Source organism: Hibiscus syriacus, unplaced genomic scaffold (genome assembly GCF_006381635.1).
Source record: "Hibiscus syriacus cultivar Baekdansim isolate YM2019G1 unplaced genomic scaffold, ASM638163v2 tig00112758_pilon, whole genome shotgun sequence".
NCBI classification, from domain to species: Eukaryota; Viridiplantae; Streptophyta; class Magnoliopsida; order Malvales; family Malvaceae; genus Hibiscus; species Hibiscus syriacus.
Window position 1 is genome coordinate 265,681 of NW_024063396.1, and position 20,038 is coordinate 285,718.

The following is a 20,038-nucleotide window of genomic DNA, read 5'->3' on the forward strand; positions in this document are numbered from 1 at the left end:
ATATGCAAAGTGGCAGTGGTGTGCACTTAAAATTGTAACAAGAAGAATGTTGGACACTAATTTTGAGCAAAAATATCTTTAGACACTCAAAATCAACTTCAAATATAGTTCAATCCTTAAGTTCAATTGAATACCTGTAGTATTGTTAACCTTTTGTCCATGATTGTTTAAGTATTGGAGGTGTTTTCCCTGTTGCACATTCCAAATTGGTAGGAAACTCATGGTTTCCCCCTAAAATATATATGTTCCCTCATTAGGAAGAGGATTCTAAATATCAGCTTGCTGAATTTTGGTGGCAGTTCGCTGTTCTTTCTAGCATCACCTACGTGGTTGTGTTGCAGTTGTTGGTGCTTATTTTGTTTGTAATGCTCTGTCCGGTCTTGTTGTGAATTGGATTTGTAGTTACCATTATATCATTGATCTTGATTCGCTTCCTTCCCGATGCTGTGCAGGGTCATCAGGAAATTGTTGAGATGGTAGTTGACCCGATTGGCATAACTTCCATAATGGAGGTTAGTGCATCTCTCTCTCTCGCCCCCCCCCCCACACAAACGTACATGGACCTATAAAAAGCTTTTGGTTCTTTTACCCTTTTTATTCTCTGCACTCATTTAATCGGGATTTCTTATGCATGTGGTTTATCTACCAAATTCAATGTTATCAGAGTATTTTTGTTTGGGATGAATTAAATAAAATTTGACCTTGGATTGCCACTTCTGACCCTACTGAGAGGATTTTAGTTAGCTTGTGAGAAAATTCTTTATTCAGCAGGTTTTAATACGTCTGATTGGTGCTGATGAGCATATGTACACTAACTACATGGAGTCAATGCAATGGATAGAGGATACAAATATATTGGAGTTTATTGTGGACAAGTTCAGCACTTTAAGTGCCTTTAACTGTTTGAGCATACCAAAATACGTACTTTTCTTCTACTTTGGTAAAATGTGGTTGTTACTTCTCTTCCTCACCTTTATGTGTGGGCTAGGTGGATGTTTTCTTTAACTTGTGCCCTGGCTTTATCTTCTCATTTTTATTTTTCCTTTTTTTTAGGATTTTATCTCTGATTTTGTCCAAGTATTTGACACTTTCTATTCCTTCCACAGTTCCACCCTTATGCAAGTGAGGAGCCTTAGGTTGAAAATATGTTAGCATCAAATAATGGCTTATATTTGAAGTGATAAAATGCGAACATTTTCTTGTCTTCTACTTCAGAGCACTTTTGGAACTACTAATGTATACTCACACTAAGATATGTTTGTAAAAATGCGCGGAAGAAATAACAAATTATTAAATCTTATTCTACTTCACATTTTTGACAGTATTTAAAACTTACTATTCCTTGTGTTGAATTTCATGTTCTATTCACGTAGTTCATATGTAGGAATACCAATTTAAGAATGATAGAGATGGTATGTGATTAAGGTGAAACTGTTCATTTTTATCAAGGGCATGTGATTAAGGTGTTATTTCATTTATTGTTTTTGAAATGTGGGTCTGTCTTCATTGAAATTTGTTAAAATGTATTTTACAGGATTCTGCTGAGGTACATGCAAATGCAGCTGAAACCTTATGCGCTATAACACGATTTGCTCCTCCTGGTCTTGCTGCCAAAATTTCAGGCCCAAAGTAAGTGTTGTTTTTCCCTCTCATTTTTTCTATTAGATTTGCTAAAAGTGTTCTCCGACTTGGCGACTTATAAATTATCTAATTCTGGTGTTTTTTTCCGGTGCTTTCTTGAAGTTTCATAGGAAGATTATTTCGTCATGCTTTGGAAGACTTGAGACCAAAATCTGTTTTGGTCAATTCCTTGACTGTCCATATATTTGTTAGATCCCAAGACTCTAACATTGGGTGTTTATCGCCCGTACAACCACCAAGTCTCTCAAGGTGCAACAATATCTGCAAACCCTAAGACAGTTGAAGGCATGCTGGAGAATTTAGGTGAATCCATCTCTTCTATTTACTATTAGCTGCATGACAAAATCCTTTTGCAGACTCACCTTGTTCGTAGTTGGAAAATGAATTAACTGAATAGGTTACAGTGGCTTTATTTTCATAGCATATGATTTCTTGTTATATGTATATTCCACTTAGAGTTACTCTTTTGAAGCATATTCTCAACTACTAGAGGGAAAGGAAGAAAAAGCATCTGCATCCCACTATTTCCTCATGACATAGGAATCACTGGAAAAAATTAGGGACTTGGTATGACACAATTTGGAAAAGCTGATATGAAAAGCTTTAAAAAATTAGGATAGAATACCGTGGGATACAGCAATAAAAAATTGTTTCATTAATTTAGATAAAAATACAAGTAATTTGCAACAAAAAATTGTATATGAACTTTTCAATTGTATGCTTATTCTTGTAGTTGTATTGCATATTCAATTTAATCTAATCCACAACACAGCTTCTCTTTCCAATCAAGGATTACTACAGTTTATTGTCCTTTTCACTGCCATGCCCTTCCATTTCTCGGATCTGTCCCTTTATGTCAGATATGTATCTGAATGTGTCAGATGCTTATCTCTTCCGGAAACAAATATGGCTTGTAGCCTTGTACTTTGGGGATTCTGACCTGTCTGTTCTTCATAATTTATTAAGATGCTTAAGTAGTTCATTTTGACTGAACTTATACATCAATGTTATCTCACAGGAGAACTAATAAATCATGTCAACATGCTGCAGGTAATTTGCTGAAGCTTTTGGATATTTCATCATCAGAGACAACCTTATTAACAACTTATGGAAAGTTACAGCCCCCAATTGGGAAACACCGTTTAAAGTTACTTTGTTTTTAAAGTTACTTTTTCTGTGGATTTTGAGGATTGAATCTTTCTTTTCCTTTTTGGTTCCTGCATGACTCAGCTTTAGCTGATGGGAACTTCATAATTTCTATACCAATCCTCTTACGGGTCTATTCATGGATCACTAATTGCACAACAAGAAACCTGATGGGATTATTTATAATTTACATGTGATTCTCCAGATTGTAGAGCTTATTTCAGTCTTGCTGATGGTTGGAAGTGAAGCTGCTGAAAAGGAATTGATTCAACTAGGTGCTGTGCAAAGAATTCTGAACTTATTCTTTGAGTAAGTTTAAGATTCCTTCTGTTCAGTGATATGTTTGCCGATTGGATCCTATTTTTCATTCCTTCTGGTTCTGTATGCAGGTATCCATACAACAATTTCTTACATCATCTTGTGGAGAACATAATATTGTCATGTTTAGAGAGCAAAAATGTTCCACTTGTAGAAAATCTTCTTCGTGAATGTAACCTTTTGGGAAAAAATACTTGAATCCGAAAAGAATTGCATGTTAGCTTCTGATCCAAATATGGTAGTTATCCCATCTTATTGGAGGAGCTGTTCTGTAGCCTATTCTTTTGTTCTACATTTTTATTGTTTGAACTTGTTAATTTTTACCTTCTGCCCGCTCTCATCTTTATTTTAATGCTGAACTGGTTTTTGGTTTTCCTTTGGTCCAATCTCCTGCAGCCAACAGTTAGTGCTGAAGGTAGAGCACCACCGAAGATAGGGAATATTGGTCACTTGACTCGTATATGTAACAAACTTGTTCAGCTTGGAAATAGCAATGGTGAAATTCAGGCATATCTACAGGTTTTAAATCTTTCCTACAGCCTTCATTTCATTTTCTTAGTTACTTTTCACTTTTCGGTGTTATGTGTAGTTTTGCAATTTACAACACTTAATTGAACTTGAAATGTCTTAAATTTCTGATTTGAGAATCAGAAGCAGACCTTGATTTCTCCTATTGAGTGATATTTAACATCCGATCTATTCAATAAGAATTCTGCATTTGCATTTGATTTTGGGACGAACATTAATCATCCATAATCAGGAGTTGCATGAAATGTAGAACTATAAACAATATTTAGGTTAAGAACTTTCTATCAGCTGAGGACAAAGAAATGGGATTCTGAAACAAAATACATACCAAATTGCAAACCTCCAGAAAAATATGAGAAATTTTTTCATGAAATTATAATTATGGAAGTGCTAAAAAACTGATGTAATAGGTAACTTTTTATGTATAAAGGAAAAAGAGTTACCATTTTACTTTAACACTGTCGCCGGTAGAAAAAGTTATTGTCAACTTTGAAAAAGCTCAAGTATTGGGAGATAGCCTTCTCCCATGTCATTAACTCCTCTCGTTTACCCTAGCTTTGAACCTGGAGATCTCCAAGTTCTAAACTCTGGGCTGATCTAAGAGGAAAACCGAAAAGTTTTATCAATTGCTACCAGAATACCAGATGCAAAATGTTTTTTCCCGTTTCAATGGCCTTGTTCTTAATTGCTTTTCTTTGACAGGAAAATAGTGAATGGATTGATTGGCAGAAGAATGTTCTATCAAAGCGTAATGTTATTGAAAATGTGTACCAGTGGGCTTGAGGGTATGTCATCTTTCTCTGACTGTTGTTTTATTTCACATTTATGCGGATGTCATCTACAATTGCCATTTCTGTATGAATTGAAATTTTCAGCATGACTGAACTAAAATTCTGCAAGGTAGAACCTTGATATCGCCATTGTCCCTATGGCTGTGTTGATCCCCATTGACATAAATGTATAACCTGCTAAATGGTCACTTACTATAGTTGGAGAAGGGTGATAGTATTGTAGTAGAACGGTTCTGCAATATTATCAATAAACACTATTGTTTTGAAATGGCATGGATGAAGGTTAATGAAATTAAACAAGCTAGAAGAACGGTTATTAATTTATTGGTTGGAGATCAATATAATGTTGGATTTGAAAATAATTTTTGCATAAGCCTTATTTTTCTGGTCAGTATCCCTATGCAAGTTGTTCATGATGGCAAACTTATTTGTCTGAATTGTTAGGAGCTTTGAAATTCTTCGGTTGCTCCATTAGCCTATATTTAGAACTTACTCTCTTATAATGAGTCGGTTGAGGGGCAAGTTATATATAGAATTAGAAGTGTAAACAGATGGTACGAGAGAAGAAAAAGCATGGGTGATGTATGTATACACATATGGAGTCCTATTTTCAACTCTAAAATAGAATGATTCTTTGAACCCTTAAACTGAATTTTGAAAGCTTTTTGAAATGTTAAAATGTTTTAGGTACACTGATTATTAATCTTTCTGAGCAGTGTATATTTGTTCTGGATAATTATTACATTTGTTTTAATGTAGTCACTTGGGTGTGTTCTTGGTCGGTTTTCTTTATCGCTGGATGGTTATAAATGAACTCTTGTGAAGTTATGATCTGCTTAGGATATTGGTTTTAATATTTTTATCACTGAACGACTTGCCTTTCTTTTTAAAATCAATCACCAAACCTGGAAACATGAATGATTTTGAGTGTTGGGCATGATTTTGGATGAGTCTTTTCAACTTGAATTGTTGATTTGCAAGCCAAAAAATGGAGACACTGAAAGGAAAATGCATAGAAAGATTCTTCAAGTTGTTACCTGCTAACTCTTTTGTTTGATATATTATTTATGACATTTCTTCTCTCCGAGTTTTATTTGGTTTGATCAATTTTAACAGAAGGCCGACTACATTACAAGACAGGAGAGATAGTGATGATTACCAGAATAGGGATTATGATGTTACAGCCTTGGCAAATAACTTAAGCCAGGCATTTTATATGGCATTGAGGGGTGTTTGGTTCAGGTAATCTGGAATTATCGGGGAATGAAATCTCATTCTCTCGTTTGGTTGGCCAACATTCTCAGCCCCGACAATCTTTTATTACTAACAATGGTATTTTGGGGTATATTATCGGGAATGTGATTACCTATTCCCTTAGGTATTGTAGGATTACCGGCTTTTTGGACTAAAATGCCCTTAATTTTTTTCCTCAAAAATATCATTCTTCTATCGTTGAATAATAAAATTCTACGAAGGTTAAATTACAAATTTATTATTAAACTATTTTAGATTTACAAAAAAATCCATAATTATATGAAGTTCAGGGGTTAAAATAAAATTTTACCCTTTCATTAAACCTATTTATCTTTTTCAATTTTGTAAAAAAAATTAAAATTTTATGAATTTAAAATTTTTAAAGAAATATATAAATTAATATAATATTATAGTAGAATTCAACTTGTTAAAAAACAAATATATAATAAGGACAATTTGGTAAAATATATATTCCAATAATATTTTATTCTTTTAACCAAACACCGTAATTTTACATTCCTGCTAAACGAACCAAACAAAAAATACAACATTCTCAGTAATCTTATTCACGCCGGTAATCCTATTTCCACTGATAATCTTATATTTCGTAAACTAAACGCACCTTTTTAGTAATGTTGATACCCTTTAGTGACAACTTGGACGAAAAACAAAACTTGAATCAAAATAAAAGTAATCTAGCTTACCTTAACGAGTTGTTTACGCAAACAACGATGACAACAACGATTCGATCGAAAGAGAAAGATAAAATCGACAGCAACAGAGCGTCGATGAGAGAATCAGAGCTTATTTTAAAAAATAGGATTTTATAAATTGAGATTACTATTTGAACTAATTATATAAAAACAAATATTAAAAAAAATTAAATTAAAATTGTGATTTATTTAAAAGTACGATTACATTTTTAGCTAAAATATAATTATACGTTGAGTACCTTATATTTTTAGTGTTTTACAATTTAATTTATTGGTATTTGTCGTCGTTTGTCGAGCGCTATAGAATTTTCTTTTTTTAAATTTGAACGTGACACATGTTACTTAACAATTTTTTAGCGGTAGACACCTAAAAGTGTAAGAAAAAATATTAGGCACATATTTTTAATGAAAACTCTTTATACACTAGAAGTCAATTTTAGATATAATTTAGACATTTATTTTTATATTAAATTTAAATTTGAGGTTATATCATTTTTGTTGAAAATTTTCATTAAAAAGTATATTTTATATCTGAAAATAAATATTTTAAAATTTACTCATACTTTCTTAACAAATAATCACTAGCTAAATTATTTGATTTGGTTTGATTTTTTTGAAGTATAAAAATATGTAAATCATAGTATTTAATTGGAAATTTAATAAAAATAATTACCTTAATAGTTAAATATTACTTGTTAGGTACCATTTCTCCAAATATTATCGATCTAACACATTTTTTATGACAAAGCGTGGATCTTGAGGTGCGTCTTTTTAAGGTTTTGTTTAACTTGCACTACGGTCGGGCATCATAATCCAAGCCTTCGTGGGGTTCTATCCGAGCTAGCACCACGGTGGTAAAACACGTATTTGCTAGGAATCAGACACGTGGCGGAAGACGCATATCCTAATCAGTGTCTTGCATTTAAATCCAATTGTCCCGCCTTAAATATCGCCCAACCCCCTGCCCCTATAAATACCCCCTCATCCAACACCATACCACACAAAAAAACACTCTATTTATTCCCTCTATATATCGTTATATCAAGTTTTAAGTAAATATAGTTATCATTTTTAGAAGCTATATTTTTTATTATATTATAATCATTTAATAGTTTATTATTTTATTATATTTTATTGTATTAATTTTTTATTACTTTTTGTAGTTACAAAATGGCAGGTCGATTGCTGCTTTAGATGATAATCATATATCAAGTCATTTTGCCAATACAATAATAATTTTAAATTATGTTATTTTATTTATTGTGAATGTTTTATTCATTTTTTTAGCATTAGTTTATATTTTAATTTGTATACTATTTATTTAATTAGTTATTCGTCATGCTAAATTAGAGATATCAAGTCGTATCTGACCGTATTTACCTGAGGCTAAATTCAGTTACATAGCGAAATATGAAGGGCACTGTAATCTTAAATCCAACCTTCTTTCTGCACTGACTGAGAGGTAGAGACCAGAGACACACACATTTTATCTTCTGTGTGGGGAGTGCACTACTACGCTGGAAGATGTTTCCTTATATTTGGGGCTTTCGGTAGATGGGGATGTTATTTTGGTGTGGCGGATGGTGATTGTTATTCCTTGTACGATGAGTATCTTGAAGGTATCCCGCTTAATTTCAACGGTGGTCAAATATTGTTATCATGGTTGGTTAGAAATTTCTAATGGTTGAGCAATGATTGTTTTGAGGAACATGCTCAAATATTTTCTCAGGCTTGCATATTGCAACTCATATAATGGATCTTGATGCCCGATAAATCTCGCAACCAAGTTCATTGTATGTGGTTGCATCATATGCAGATTTTCGAGTTGCCAGCTCATTCATTTGGGCTATACGATTTTGGCATCTATGTGTAGAGAAATATATTGAGCAACTGATAATAAAAAAATGCTATCGGCGGATGTCTCCTTCTTCTGCAATCACGAGCGTGGTAGCGCATGCCCTTTTTATGTCCGGTCGTGAAAAACCCGTTAGTCTTCCCGTTATTGTTGAGGTAATTTCAATACTGAGTTTGTATATAAATAGTTTTTTTAGTATATAATGAATTTTTTTACACTGAATAGGTGGTCAACTATAAGGAAAGATCATTGTAATATATCGAACAAATTGGAAGAAATTCGGATACTTATTGATCAAAAGGCTAGTACAAAGGTATGTTTTTATATTTTATTTTTTACCTTTAATTATCTTTATATAATTAGAATATTATTTTGATAAGAATTGTATATATTTGTTTTAATTACAATGGACTCCTTATTCTACTAAAGAAATGAGACGTTGTATCTCACCTCACTTGAGTGACCCATTAGATGTATGGATGGAGGTGATCCATCTGATAAGTTATGCTATGGTCGAGTGGCTCCTATTGATCATGTGCTCCGCCAATTTGGTTTTGTACAATCTATTCTTGAAGCACCTAGGAATCTCGACAATATGCATAACATCGATAGACGAGGCAAAAAAGAAGTCAACTGGCTGATAAAGCACATCGAGTGGGTAATGATCTGGGAGGACCAACGTGGACTCATTCCCTGTAAGGAGTCGATTTATGTGGATCATTATTCGGTTTTAGATGAATATTATCAGTGGTTCAACATGAATGGAAGTCGTGTTTACTTTCCGAAGAAGCACGAGGCAGAAGCATTCGTCGACGTCAAGAAAAACGTCCATCGTCACAGCATCATCGTCCCCCGACTCGTCGATGAAGAACATACGCTTCCGACTCATCCTCAGTTGTAGCACCAGAACCATCACAGTAGCCACGATTTATATTCCACAACCTTTTCATATGCCACCGTAGCCATTTCAGATGCTACCACCGCAAGGTTTTATGATACCTCATGACGGATATACTCTCATTCTTTTAGATCCAACGTGTTTTCATATGCTGCTTATTTGGCGGGTAATGCTTCACCATAAACACAGACATTTTCAGCTCAGCTTTCGCATTCATCGATGTAGATGTTTTCACAATTTTTGCAGTTTTCTATGAGCAATGGGATGGTTAGTCTTACACCTCCAGGGTTCTTATTCTATAGAGGTGTTACATTGTCATTCGTCCCTCATCAACAAAATGTAGTTGTTACTGCTGTTGCTGATGATGATGAGAATGAGGAGGAAGAGCAACTTATATAAAAAATCCTCATCGAAATAGACAGTCACCGCTTTGTGGAACACATCAAGACGCAGACATCGATAGACTTGTTTTTTTATTTATTTGTTTCTTAATGTTTTTATTTAATTATGGACTTTTTTTCTTAATGATTTCATTTAATTATGTATTTTTTATTTATTTATTTGTTTCTTGATGTTTGTATTTAATTATGGACTTTTTATTTATTTTGTTTCTTAATTTTTTATTATTCAATTGTTTGAATTGTAGCATTTGTATTTAATGTTTGTATTTAATTGTTTTTATTATTTAGTTTGTAATGTTTTTAATTAATTTTCACTTGAGTAACACATTAAGGAAAAGTAAACGAAAATGAAATAACACAAATTGAGGCTTCATAAACAACAATCACATCGTCACAGCATCAACGGTTACGTGATAATAAAAGAGATGTACATTTTTTCCTATTATGACCTAGGTTTCTACAACGCCCACATCTTTTGTTTTCTTTGGATATCTCTCGAATATTCGTATCACAATTAATTCGAGTGGATTTTGGACGACATATCTTCTTAATAAGAACATATCTGGTACAATTGGAAGCCAATTCTGAACCTCATTTAGGTCTTTCTCATTACCTATGGGGGAACTCAAATTTATATACCTAAAATACTTCTGAAAGTCGGTATACGGGATCCATAAATGGTTATAGTCTTGATGGGTATAAGAGAAAACTAATATAACATGGGAGCATGAATACTTCAGAGCTTGAAAAAACCCACAATCACACCACTTATCTTGTAGATTAACTCTGAACAAGTTAACTTCAATCATTTGAAAAGGTCGTGGCATTTTTGTGACAAGAAATAATTAATAGGTTTGAGAGAAGCTTGTTACAGACATTATATTTGATGCAGTAATTCTTTTTTGTAGATCTGCAACTAATCTTAGGTGATAAGTATGACTGTTTTGCATCCAAGTTAAAGCTTGTCCTTGAGTTTTGCAAAAAGTGCTCCCAAACGAAAATAAGTCATTTTAACCAAAGTTGTTACTGGTAAATGACGCCCCCTTTAAGGTTGAATTGATAGCCTCAGCCAAGATGGTCGTCATGTGTCCATATCGATATCCACCATCGTATGCATTTGCCCACATTTCTTTGTTGATGAGGCTAATATTATTGTACCATTGCTTGTTTTTTCCTCGTATATCTTCAATCATGGACTCAAACGTTTGAGGTAATAGTTCTTAACTTGAGTGTCAAATGTAGTACTTACTGTTAAGTTCTCATAAAAAATGAAAATGATCGAGAAATGAAATTAGACATTGTGACATACCCATGTGCACAAGTAATTGATACTCATCATTCTTCTTAAACTTTCCATGATAATTTGCAGTAATATTTCAGATACAATATCGATGTTGGACATAGGGTGATTGTCACATTGGACACAAAGACTCCATTGATGCTTTGATCCCAGCTCTGGGATCTGAAATGACACATATTTTTTCCCTCGTGAAAATATGTAAGCGTAAGTTTTTGAGGAAAAAATCCAAGAATTTGTATCTTCTTCTTCAACAAGGGCAAAAGCAACTGGAAGAATATTGAAATTATCATATTGGACAACTGCCAATAACAAAACTTGTTTATATTTTCTATACAAGAATGTCACATCAATTTGAAACACGGGTTTATAGTATTTCACAACATTAATGCAGTATGGGTAAGTTCAAAAAAGTCGGTAGAATTGACATCGATCATGAAGAACTCGATCTTTGTGGTATGCATGACAAGTTTCAAAGCCCACTATTGTCCCAGGATTCAGTCTGCGTACTACCCTAAACCAACTTGGTAATTCATTGTAAGATGAATCCCACTCGCTGTAAAGTTTTTTAATGGCATTTTGCTTTGCCTTCCATGCTTTCCTGTAGGATACGATGTACCAATATTGAGACTGTATAGCTGAAATCAAGACCGCAATAGCTGTATGGGAGCTTGCTTTGAACATGGGCATAATGGTTTAACTGATAATATCGGAGTCCAAGTTGGGATAGTCCTGGTTGATCCCTCTAGCACATCATGTATGAGGACCTTTGTATACAGCTAGTTCTTATATATTGTTTTCCTCTTCCTCTTTGATACACGAACCATCCAGTTGCATCTGTTATCATGTTGTATATAGTCGTTGGGGATGTTTTGGAGCCTTTTGGGGATGATTTTTTTACTCAAAAAGGCTGCCTATAACATGGTGCATCGATGCACACTATCAAGGTGCATCGATACCCCTTCATTAAATTCAAATAAACTAGACGTTACTAGCCGTTGCAGCCTTCGTGCATGGATACACAGCAGGGTGCATCAATGCACTAAGTGCATTCGAAATGGAGTGCATGGATGCACTGCATAGTGCATCGATGCACTGCATGGTGCATCGATGCACTAGTGGCAGGTGCATGAATGCACTGCAGGAGTGCATGGATGCACTGCAGGGGTGCATAGATGCACTACAGGGGTGCATGGATGCACTGCAGGAGTGCATGGATGCAATTTGACACCATTTAGCATTTTTGCTCAAATCCAAATTTAATGGACTTTAAATTATTTTTGAAACCTTTTTAAAACTTTGAATAAATTCAATTCAAGTCCAAAAACATTTTGCCTTAAATTTTTTTATATCGAAACATAATTCAACAATCTCCCCCTTTTTGATATAACAAAATATTTGAAAAATTGTTTTTGGCAAAACTCCCCCTTAATAAAATGTTTACTGAGAAAAGATATCAATTGTTAATAAAATGATATCAATTGTTACCAATTGTTTGAAAATATATGAAAATGTTAAGCTCCCCCTTTTCATTAAGAAATTGAATTTTTCAAACCAAACTTCTCCCCCTTTTTGTTATATAAAAAATAATTCAATCTTTTAAGTTAAAAATAACTTTGGAGAGTAAGTAGTAAATTTGACATTTTAAAACTCATATGAAAAATCAAAGCTCCCCCTCAATAAATGCTTTCCAAACAAAATTTAGCTTTAAGAACTTGACACTTAAACAAAATTGAATTTCAACAAAGAATAACAAACATGTTAGTAGTTCATGAAATTCAATACATCCAAGTCTAAAATACTTTATGCAATATTAATTATTGAAATTAAGTGCATATGCATAAAGTTTTCCAAAAATGTTATGCATTTGAAAATTTTGATATCAATTGTTAGAGATATATCATTTTCATTTAAATCACATGCACAAACATTTAAATTTAGGTCAAAATTTTAAAATTTGTAAAATCAAATTTTTTGAAAAATTGATATCAATTGTTAGAGAGATATCATTTGCATTAAAACCCATTTTGACCAAAATTTCATTATGATGAACTAAGAATTATGTAAAATCATTAAATCATTAAAAATGTTCATCATACTAATTGTTTTTAATATACATGAGATTAAAACAAAACATAATCATTTAAATCCAAAACTCATGCATGCTTAAAAATAAATGAGCAACCAAATATCCAAAATTAAAAGTATTAAGCTTAGAGGTTACCCATTCCGTTTTCACGTGTGGCTAGAGCATCTTGAATATCACCACTTTCATCACCATTGCTCCCACGCACCTACAAGAGACATTTAAGTAGCTTTTGGTATCCAAATTGCTTTGGATCCTTAAACGTTAGTTTCAATGCCCCTTGTTCATTTCGGAACCCATACTTGCCTAATTTTAAAACATTTTCCTTTCTTCAAAGGACAAGTATGTTCCTTGTGACCATGATAATGTCAATGTGAGCATATTGTCATTATTGAACTAAATGAATTATTTAAAATGATTTCTTTTTCTTTTGTTAAGCATTCAAGCTTAACTTTTAAATCAAAATTTTCTTTTTCAAAACTTTCAATTTTTATTTTTAAAAGCTCTAAATCTTTTTCAAAATTTCATTTTGGCTCTCAAAATCTATTTTTGTTTTCAAAAGAAAATCATTTTCGATTTTAAATTTTGAAATCATTTTCTTATATTTGGAGTTCATGGTCTCAAATTTCGAATATAACCTATTAAAAGCATCTTGTAACTCATCAAACGTATATGAATTAAATTCAATTGAGTTAGAAGATACCTCGAGCTCTTCACAAGCCATTAGAGACACCACATTTGTTGGTTCTTCTTTCTTGCTTCCATGGATTTCCTCGAGCTTATTCCAAAGCTCCTTGGCACTTGAACATGAAGAAACTCCTTCATAGATTTCAGGACCAAATGCACACAACACCATGTGCATGGCCTAGGCATTAAGTTGAGCTTTCTTCCGTTCTTTGTCACTCCGCTTTTTCTCCTTCTTCTTTGGAGAAGAGTATTCGTTCTCGATTATCTCCCATGCATAAAGATCATTGGATTAGATGAATACCTTCATTAATTTCTTCCAATGATGATAGTTGACTCCATTGAAGTATGGAGGCTTGTCCGTTGGTAGGGAGTCTTCTATGTGGAACAAGCCGGAGGTGGAAGCCATCTTCTCGATTCTGTCGGGAATTGGTAGAGCTTCTTCGAGGATCGTCTCAAGGTGGTTAAAACTTCTTAACGAGTTAGGCTCTGATACCAATTGTTGAGATTTTCGGAAGCTCGATTCGACAACCAGAACGGTTTGCAAAGAGGGGTCGAAACGATTTTTGAGTTTAGGCAGTAAGGAGATTCAAAAAGAGAAAATTGCACAGAGATTTAGAGTGGTTCGACTTTCTAAACCAAAGTCTACGTACACTACCTTAGCTCCTCACCAAGGATTTTCCAAAAAATTCACTAATTTTTTCTTTCTTTTGAGGACAAAGAGATAACCTTACAACTCCCTAGTTTTTTCGGGCTAAACTAGAACCTTTCCCTAGCTTTTACACGGGATAAGATAGAACCTTTCCCCTTTACAAAAGGATAAAATAAGTAAACAAGAAAACCTCTCTAAGGTATGTGTTTACAAGATTGAGCTCACAAGAACAAAATATTTACAAGAGAAAGATGAAATAAGAATGAAAAACTCTTCTCTTGTGTTTGATTGCTTAAATAGTTGTTCTCTCTCTTCTTCAAGTGTCCTTAGCTTATATTTATAGCTTGGAATGTGTTTGATGTTGTATATAGCCGTTGGGGATATTTTGAAGCCGTTTGGGGATGATTTTTCTACTCAAAAAGGCTGCCCATAACATGGTGCATTTGTGCACTATCAAGGTGCATTGATACCCCCTTCATTAAATTCAAATAAACTAGCCGTTACTAGCCGTTGCAACCTTCGTGCATGGATGCACAGCAGGGTGCATCGATGCACTAAGTGCATTCGAAATGGAGTGCATGGATGCACTGCATGGTGCATCGATACACTAGTGGCAGGTGCATGGATGCACTGCAGGGGTGCATGGATGCACTGCATGGTACATCGATGCACTAGTGGCAGGTGCATGGATGCACTGCAGGGGTGCATGGATGCACTGCAAGGGTGCATGGATGCACTGCAAGGGTGCATGGATGCACTTTTACACCCTTTAGCATTTTTGCTCAAATCCGAATTTAATGGACTTTGAATTATTTTTGAAACCTTTTTAAAACTTTGAATAAATTCAATTCAAGTCCAAAAAAATTTTGCCTTAAATTTTTTTATATCGAAACATAATTCAACATTACCATATGAATTGTTCGTGGAGCCACCTCGGTGGAGATCGTAACAAGTTGTTGATGAATGTCTCCCTATTGAACTTGATGGGATGACACCAGGATGTGGATTTCTCATTGACGATTTAAAATTATTACGCATTACTTGAGTTGGGCTATCAACTTGTTGAGTCAGCCCATAGTGGGAGCATAATTACATATCACGAACCATAAACACTTCAATAAATGTGACATACATTTGTGTATCAACGTTTGAATTTTGATTCTGAGCATCAACCATCATAGAAACATTGTCATCGTTAGAGAGTTCGAATGTTGTATAAGTTAACGGAAATAGTGTAGTCAGAAATCTGTACTGAAGTGAGTATAGTCTTCTAGTACTTCCAACATAAACATTTCTTGAAATTTTAGTGATCAGCTCCTCAAGAGTGATGTTTCTCTTGAAGGATATTCTGACTGAATGATTTGATGCGAAGACAACGTTGGTTTCATCTTCCCGAATTTCTATATCATGGTAAATAATAGTTGAAATACGCCGCATTTTGTTAGTTTAAGAGCTTGAAAGAATGAGAGTCTTATATATGCAAAAACAATAGCCGAATACACCTAATTAAATAAATAATATACGAAATAAAATATAAACTAATGCTAAAAAAATTAAAAAATCATAATAATTTAAATAACATAATTTAATATTGTTATCGTGTTGGAAAAATGTCTCGAGATATAATCTCGCCTTCCATTTTAAAACCGTAAAAAATAATACAAAATAATTAGTATAATAAAATTTGGTCAAAAAATAAATATAAAATGAATATAATATAATAAAAAATAATTTTATCTTCTAAAAACTATAACAAAATCTATTTAGCTTGATAGAAAGAATAATGTGAAAGTAGTTTCAGTGTGATTTGATGTTTGCATTCAGAAGTATTTATAAGGGAGGGGGAGGGTGATTGAAAAAGTTAGCTTAGGTAATAATAGATTGCTCAATAATTCATGAATAATGGAAGGCCGCCTCATGATCCGCGTCTTCCATGTACGTGTTAAATTTTATAGCGAATGTTCGTTTTATGATCTACGTTTTTTTTACCGTAACGTCAGTTCAGATAAAACCCTGTGAAAACGTGACTCAATCTATACTTTATCAGAAAAAAATGATAGATTGATAATATTTAAAGAAATGGTGTATGACATGTAATACTTCGTTGTTGTTGGAGTGTTATTTAGGTCAAATTGCCTATTTAATTTACATTGAAGTAGTAAGAAGAAATTAACGAAACGAAGTCGCCTAGATACCCATCTTCGTCAGAGTTGAAAATCTAATTTATTTGCCTTGAATTCCAAAAACATTATATAGTAGTATTTTATTATTGAATTTTCATAGCAATTTAGCTTTCTGAATCTCTGGTTATTCTACGGGGAAAAGTTAAGGAGTAAAAAAATGCTTGGTGGGTTGTACGGAGATCTTCCGCCGCCGTCCGATGAGGATAACCAGCCGAGCAGTAACACTACGGTTTGGTCAAGCAGCACGAAGATGGCTCCTCCGACTCTCCGCAAGCCTTTCTCCGGCTTTGCTCCGCCGCAGACCATCCTCAGATCTCAAAACAAACCAAAAAATCCCGTTCCCAAAACCACCCCTTATTCCGTTCCCTCCTCCATCTCACCCTCTCCCGCGGCGATGTCAACCGATTGTATGGCGCAACAACAGCCTGCACTTGTGGGCGTCACTTCCAGTGTAATAGAAGAGTATGATCCGGCCAGGCCCAATGACTACGAGGAATACCGGAGGGAGAGGAAGAGGAAGGCTATGGAGGAGGAGATGAGAAGGGAATTGGAGAGAAGGCGGAGAGAAGAGGAGGAAAGGGAGAGGGAAAGAGAAGAGAGGGAAAGAGAAAGAGAAAGAGAAAGAGAGAGAGATTTAAATGATTCAAGGCTGAATATTTCAGGCGAGGAAGCTTGGAGAAGGCGTGCGGCTATGAGCGGCGGGGTTCCAAGGTCCCCATCTCCGCCGCCGGGAAAAGCTGAGGGTTTCACTATTGGAAAGTCGGAGACAAGTGGACTGGGAGTTGGGGCTGGCGGGCAGATGACTGCCGCCCAAAGAATGATGGCCAAAATGGGCTGGAAAGAAGGCCAGGGTCTTGGGAAAAAGGAGCAAGGGATTACTACGCCATTGATGGCCAAGAAGACTGATAGGAGAGCTGGTGTAATTGTGAATGCCAGTGAGACTTCCAAGCCTGACAAGAAGGTTAAGAGTGTTAGTTTCAATGGCCCCCCTACTCGTGTTTTGCTGCTTAGGAACATGGTAATGCCTAATTCTTCATCTCCATTCCTTTAGATGCTCCTTTTTATCCATGTTTTACATACATGCCGTATCTTATTGCAATTTAAACTTCACTGCCAAATGTGTTTTTTCCACCTATGTCATCCGTAATCCATGTCCCAATGCATCGTATATGAGTATGTTGAAAAAATGAAGACTCGGAGTACATAGCTCCCTAGTATATCCTAATATTCTGAAGCTCTTGATGCTTCTGTTATTGATCATAGTGATTAGTGAGTGAACTGTAAATTCCTCTAGGCTCATTCCTGCAATTTTGTCCTCGTTTTACTTATCATATCTGGTTGCAATTTAAACTTTGCTGCTCACAGTGTGTTTTCTGTCTATGCCGCTCAGACTCATGGTTATATTATTTTTAAAAGATTTCCATGATGGTTCTGGGGGATAAGTTGCACATTAGCCATGTTCGAATGTGTAGGATATGGGTATTTTGTGAAAAATGAAGAGTCGACATAGCATAGATTTCTGGCATATCCTTTTTTTATGCTTTCTGTTGCTTGCAGTTTTTGACGATTGCCTTTCTGAACTGTAAATTTCTTGAGGCTGCTTCTTGCAGTTTTGTCCTTGTTTTACCTGCACTTCACTGCTCAAAGTGTGTTTCCTAGCTGTGTTACTTGGACTTAGGTTTAAGTGTTGAACAATTTTTTCAAGTTTTTCATTTATTTGGAGGGTTCTGGAAAATAATATCTCCAAGCCATGTCCATTGTGTCGGATATGAGTATTCCAAGAAAAATGAAGATTCTTAGTAACATAGCCAAAGTTGCTGTTATACAATTTTGACTTGAACTCTTTGGTTGAATATTGTTATAAGGTGCTCTCTTTGGTCTTAGGTGATGCTCATAGCACATTGTAGCTATCGTCATTTTCCCTGTAGTCCTTTCATTGCTTGCCGCATTGCACTAACTCCTGGACTTTTCTTGTTTCAATCTGATATACTTTTAATTATATACCTCACATAGGCTCTCCTAGCAAGAGACTGCTTGAGGAGGAAGATTAAGTGTTTCTTGTTCTTTTCTTTTGGTTTCTAGTCCTCTAACTTGGGTTGTCCTATTAGTAACTATGGAGTGGAACAATCATTGCATCTGTAATTATGAATTAAATATTTTACCAAATGCATTGATTCTTTCCACCAAGAATTTCTGCAGGAATAGCAGATACTATCTGGTTCTTATGTTAACTGCTAGAGTTTCTGTTCTTTTGGTTTTATTTTTTGTACGAAAAAATCAATTGTTTATACCAAGCTATGGTGAAGCCTTGGATGCTTTATGAACTTGATGATTAGCTTGCATTGCATTGATTCATATTAGTGAGATAAAAGGTATCTTTTTTTTAGGATTTAGTAGAAATGATAATGTTGGTTGTGGATCCCCTAATTTTGTCTGTAATTCAGTGCTGCTTATGTTTTATTTAATCTTCCTTTAGTTTTGTCCCTTGTCATTTTGAACTATATTTGCTCCAATTCTTTGGTTTTCTTAATAGATCCATGTTTGACATATTTTTAGACATGGATATGGGACAACAGAGGATATATATTTTTGCTGTCTTAATGACTACAATCAATAATAGTGAGAGTGGCTAACTATTAACTTTTTGAAGGTTGGCCCCGGTGAGGTAGATGATGAATTAGAAGATGAGGTTGGATCCGAGTGTGCCAAGTATGGAACGGTTACCCGAGTTCTGATATTTGAGATAACAGAGCCAAATTTCCCAGTCGATGAAGCCGTCAGAATCTTTATTCAGTTTGAGAGATCAGAGGAAACAACTAAAGCATTAATTGACCTCGATGGTCGTTTTTTTGGGGGTAGGGTTGTTAAAGCTTGCTTTTATGACGAAGAGAGATTTAGTAAGAATGAGCTGGCTCCGATGCCGGGGGAAATTCCAGGTTTCTCTTGATGCAGTATTAAAGTCCCAGAGAAGGTCAATGGACTGTTACGTTTCCAAGTAATGCTAATAGCAGAGAATGAGGTCTCGAACTGGAGTCTGTTTATATCATGACATGGATGCTAGTAGCATCCGAACTTTGAATTAGGTCGAGTTTCATGTAGACGTCTCATATTGAATGCTTGTAGTGCTAAACCCCCAGCACTTTGCATGGGGTAGTCGTAAGTTTAAGTTTAGGCGTCATTCTGTATTTCATTAGGGCTGTGGATTACTTTTTCAAGTTATTGATATATTGTTAAACTGTTATTATATCCGGGGGAACATTTATTGAATTTTTTCCATTTAGAACAAAACAGATTCCATTGAGATTTAAACTATTATCATGTCAAATCACATTTTTGTTCTCTCTAATATTTAACAGTAATGAAATATAAATATAAATATTTTAATTAAATAGTTAAGTAACCGATAAAAAGTCTGGGTAGATTTAGTTTGTTATCTATAGATAACTTCTAGTTTGTTAGGATTAGATATTATCTTTAATTTGAAATTTAAATTTGTACAGTTTGTTATCCAGCTTAATAGGAGTAAAACTTCAGGATCTAACCTATAAAAAGGTTGTACTTTGTAAATATTTTGATATGAAAAAATACTGT

General features: G+C 34.5%; 1 protein-coding gene and 1 pseudogene across 1 annotated transcript in view; both read left to right on the top strand.

Moving 5' to 3' along the window:
* LOC120183349 (DNA-damage-repair/toleration protein DRT111, chloroplastic-like) overlaps nucleotides 1-19,695 on the top strand; it is a 30,930-nt gene extending 11,235 nt beyond the window's left edge. Inside the window, exons 2-4 of the mRNA XM_039188065.1 lie at nucleotides 4,964-4,967; nucleotides 16,595-17,465; nucleotides 19,098-19,695. Of these exons, the coding sequence (XP_039043996.1) occupies nucleotides 16,605-17,465; nucleotides 19,098-19,394 (1,158 nt within the window). The 5' untranslated portion in view covers nucleotides 4,964-4,967; nucleotides 16,595-16,604 and the 3' untranslated portion in view covers nucleotides 19,395-19,695. The remainder of the gene's footprint in view (nucleotides 1-4,963; nucleotides 4,968-16,594; nucleotides 17,466-19,097) is intronic.
* LOC120183334 lies at nucleotides 160-8,501 on the top strand (annotated as a pseudogene).
* Nucleotides 19,696-20,038: the final 343 nt, after the last annotated feature.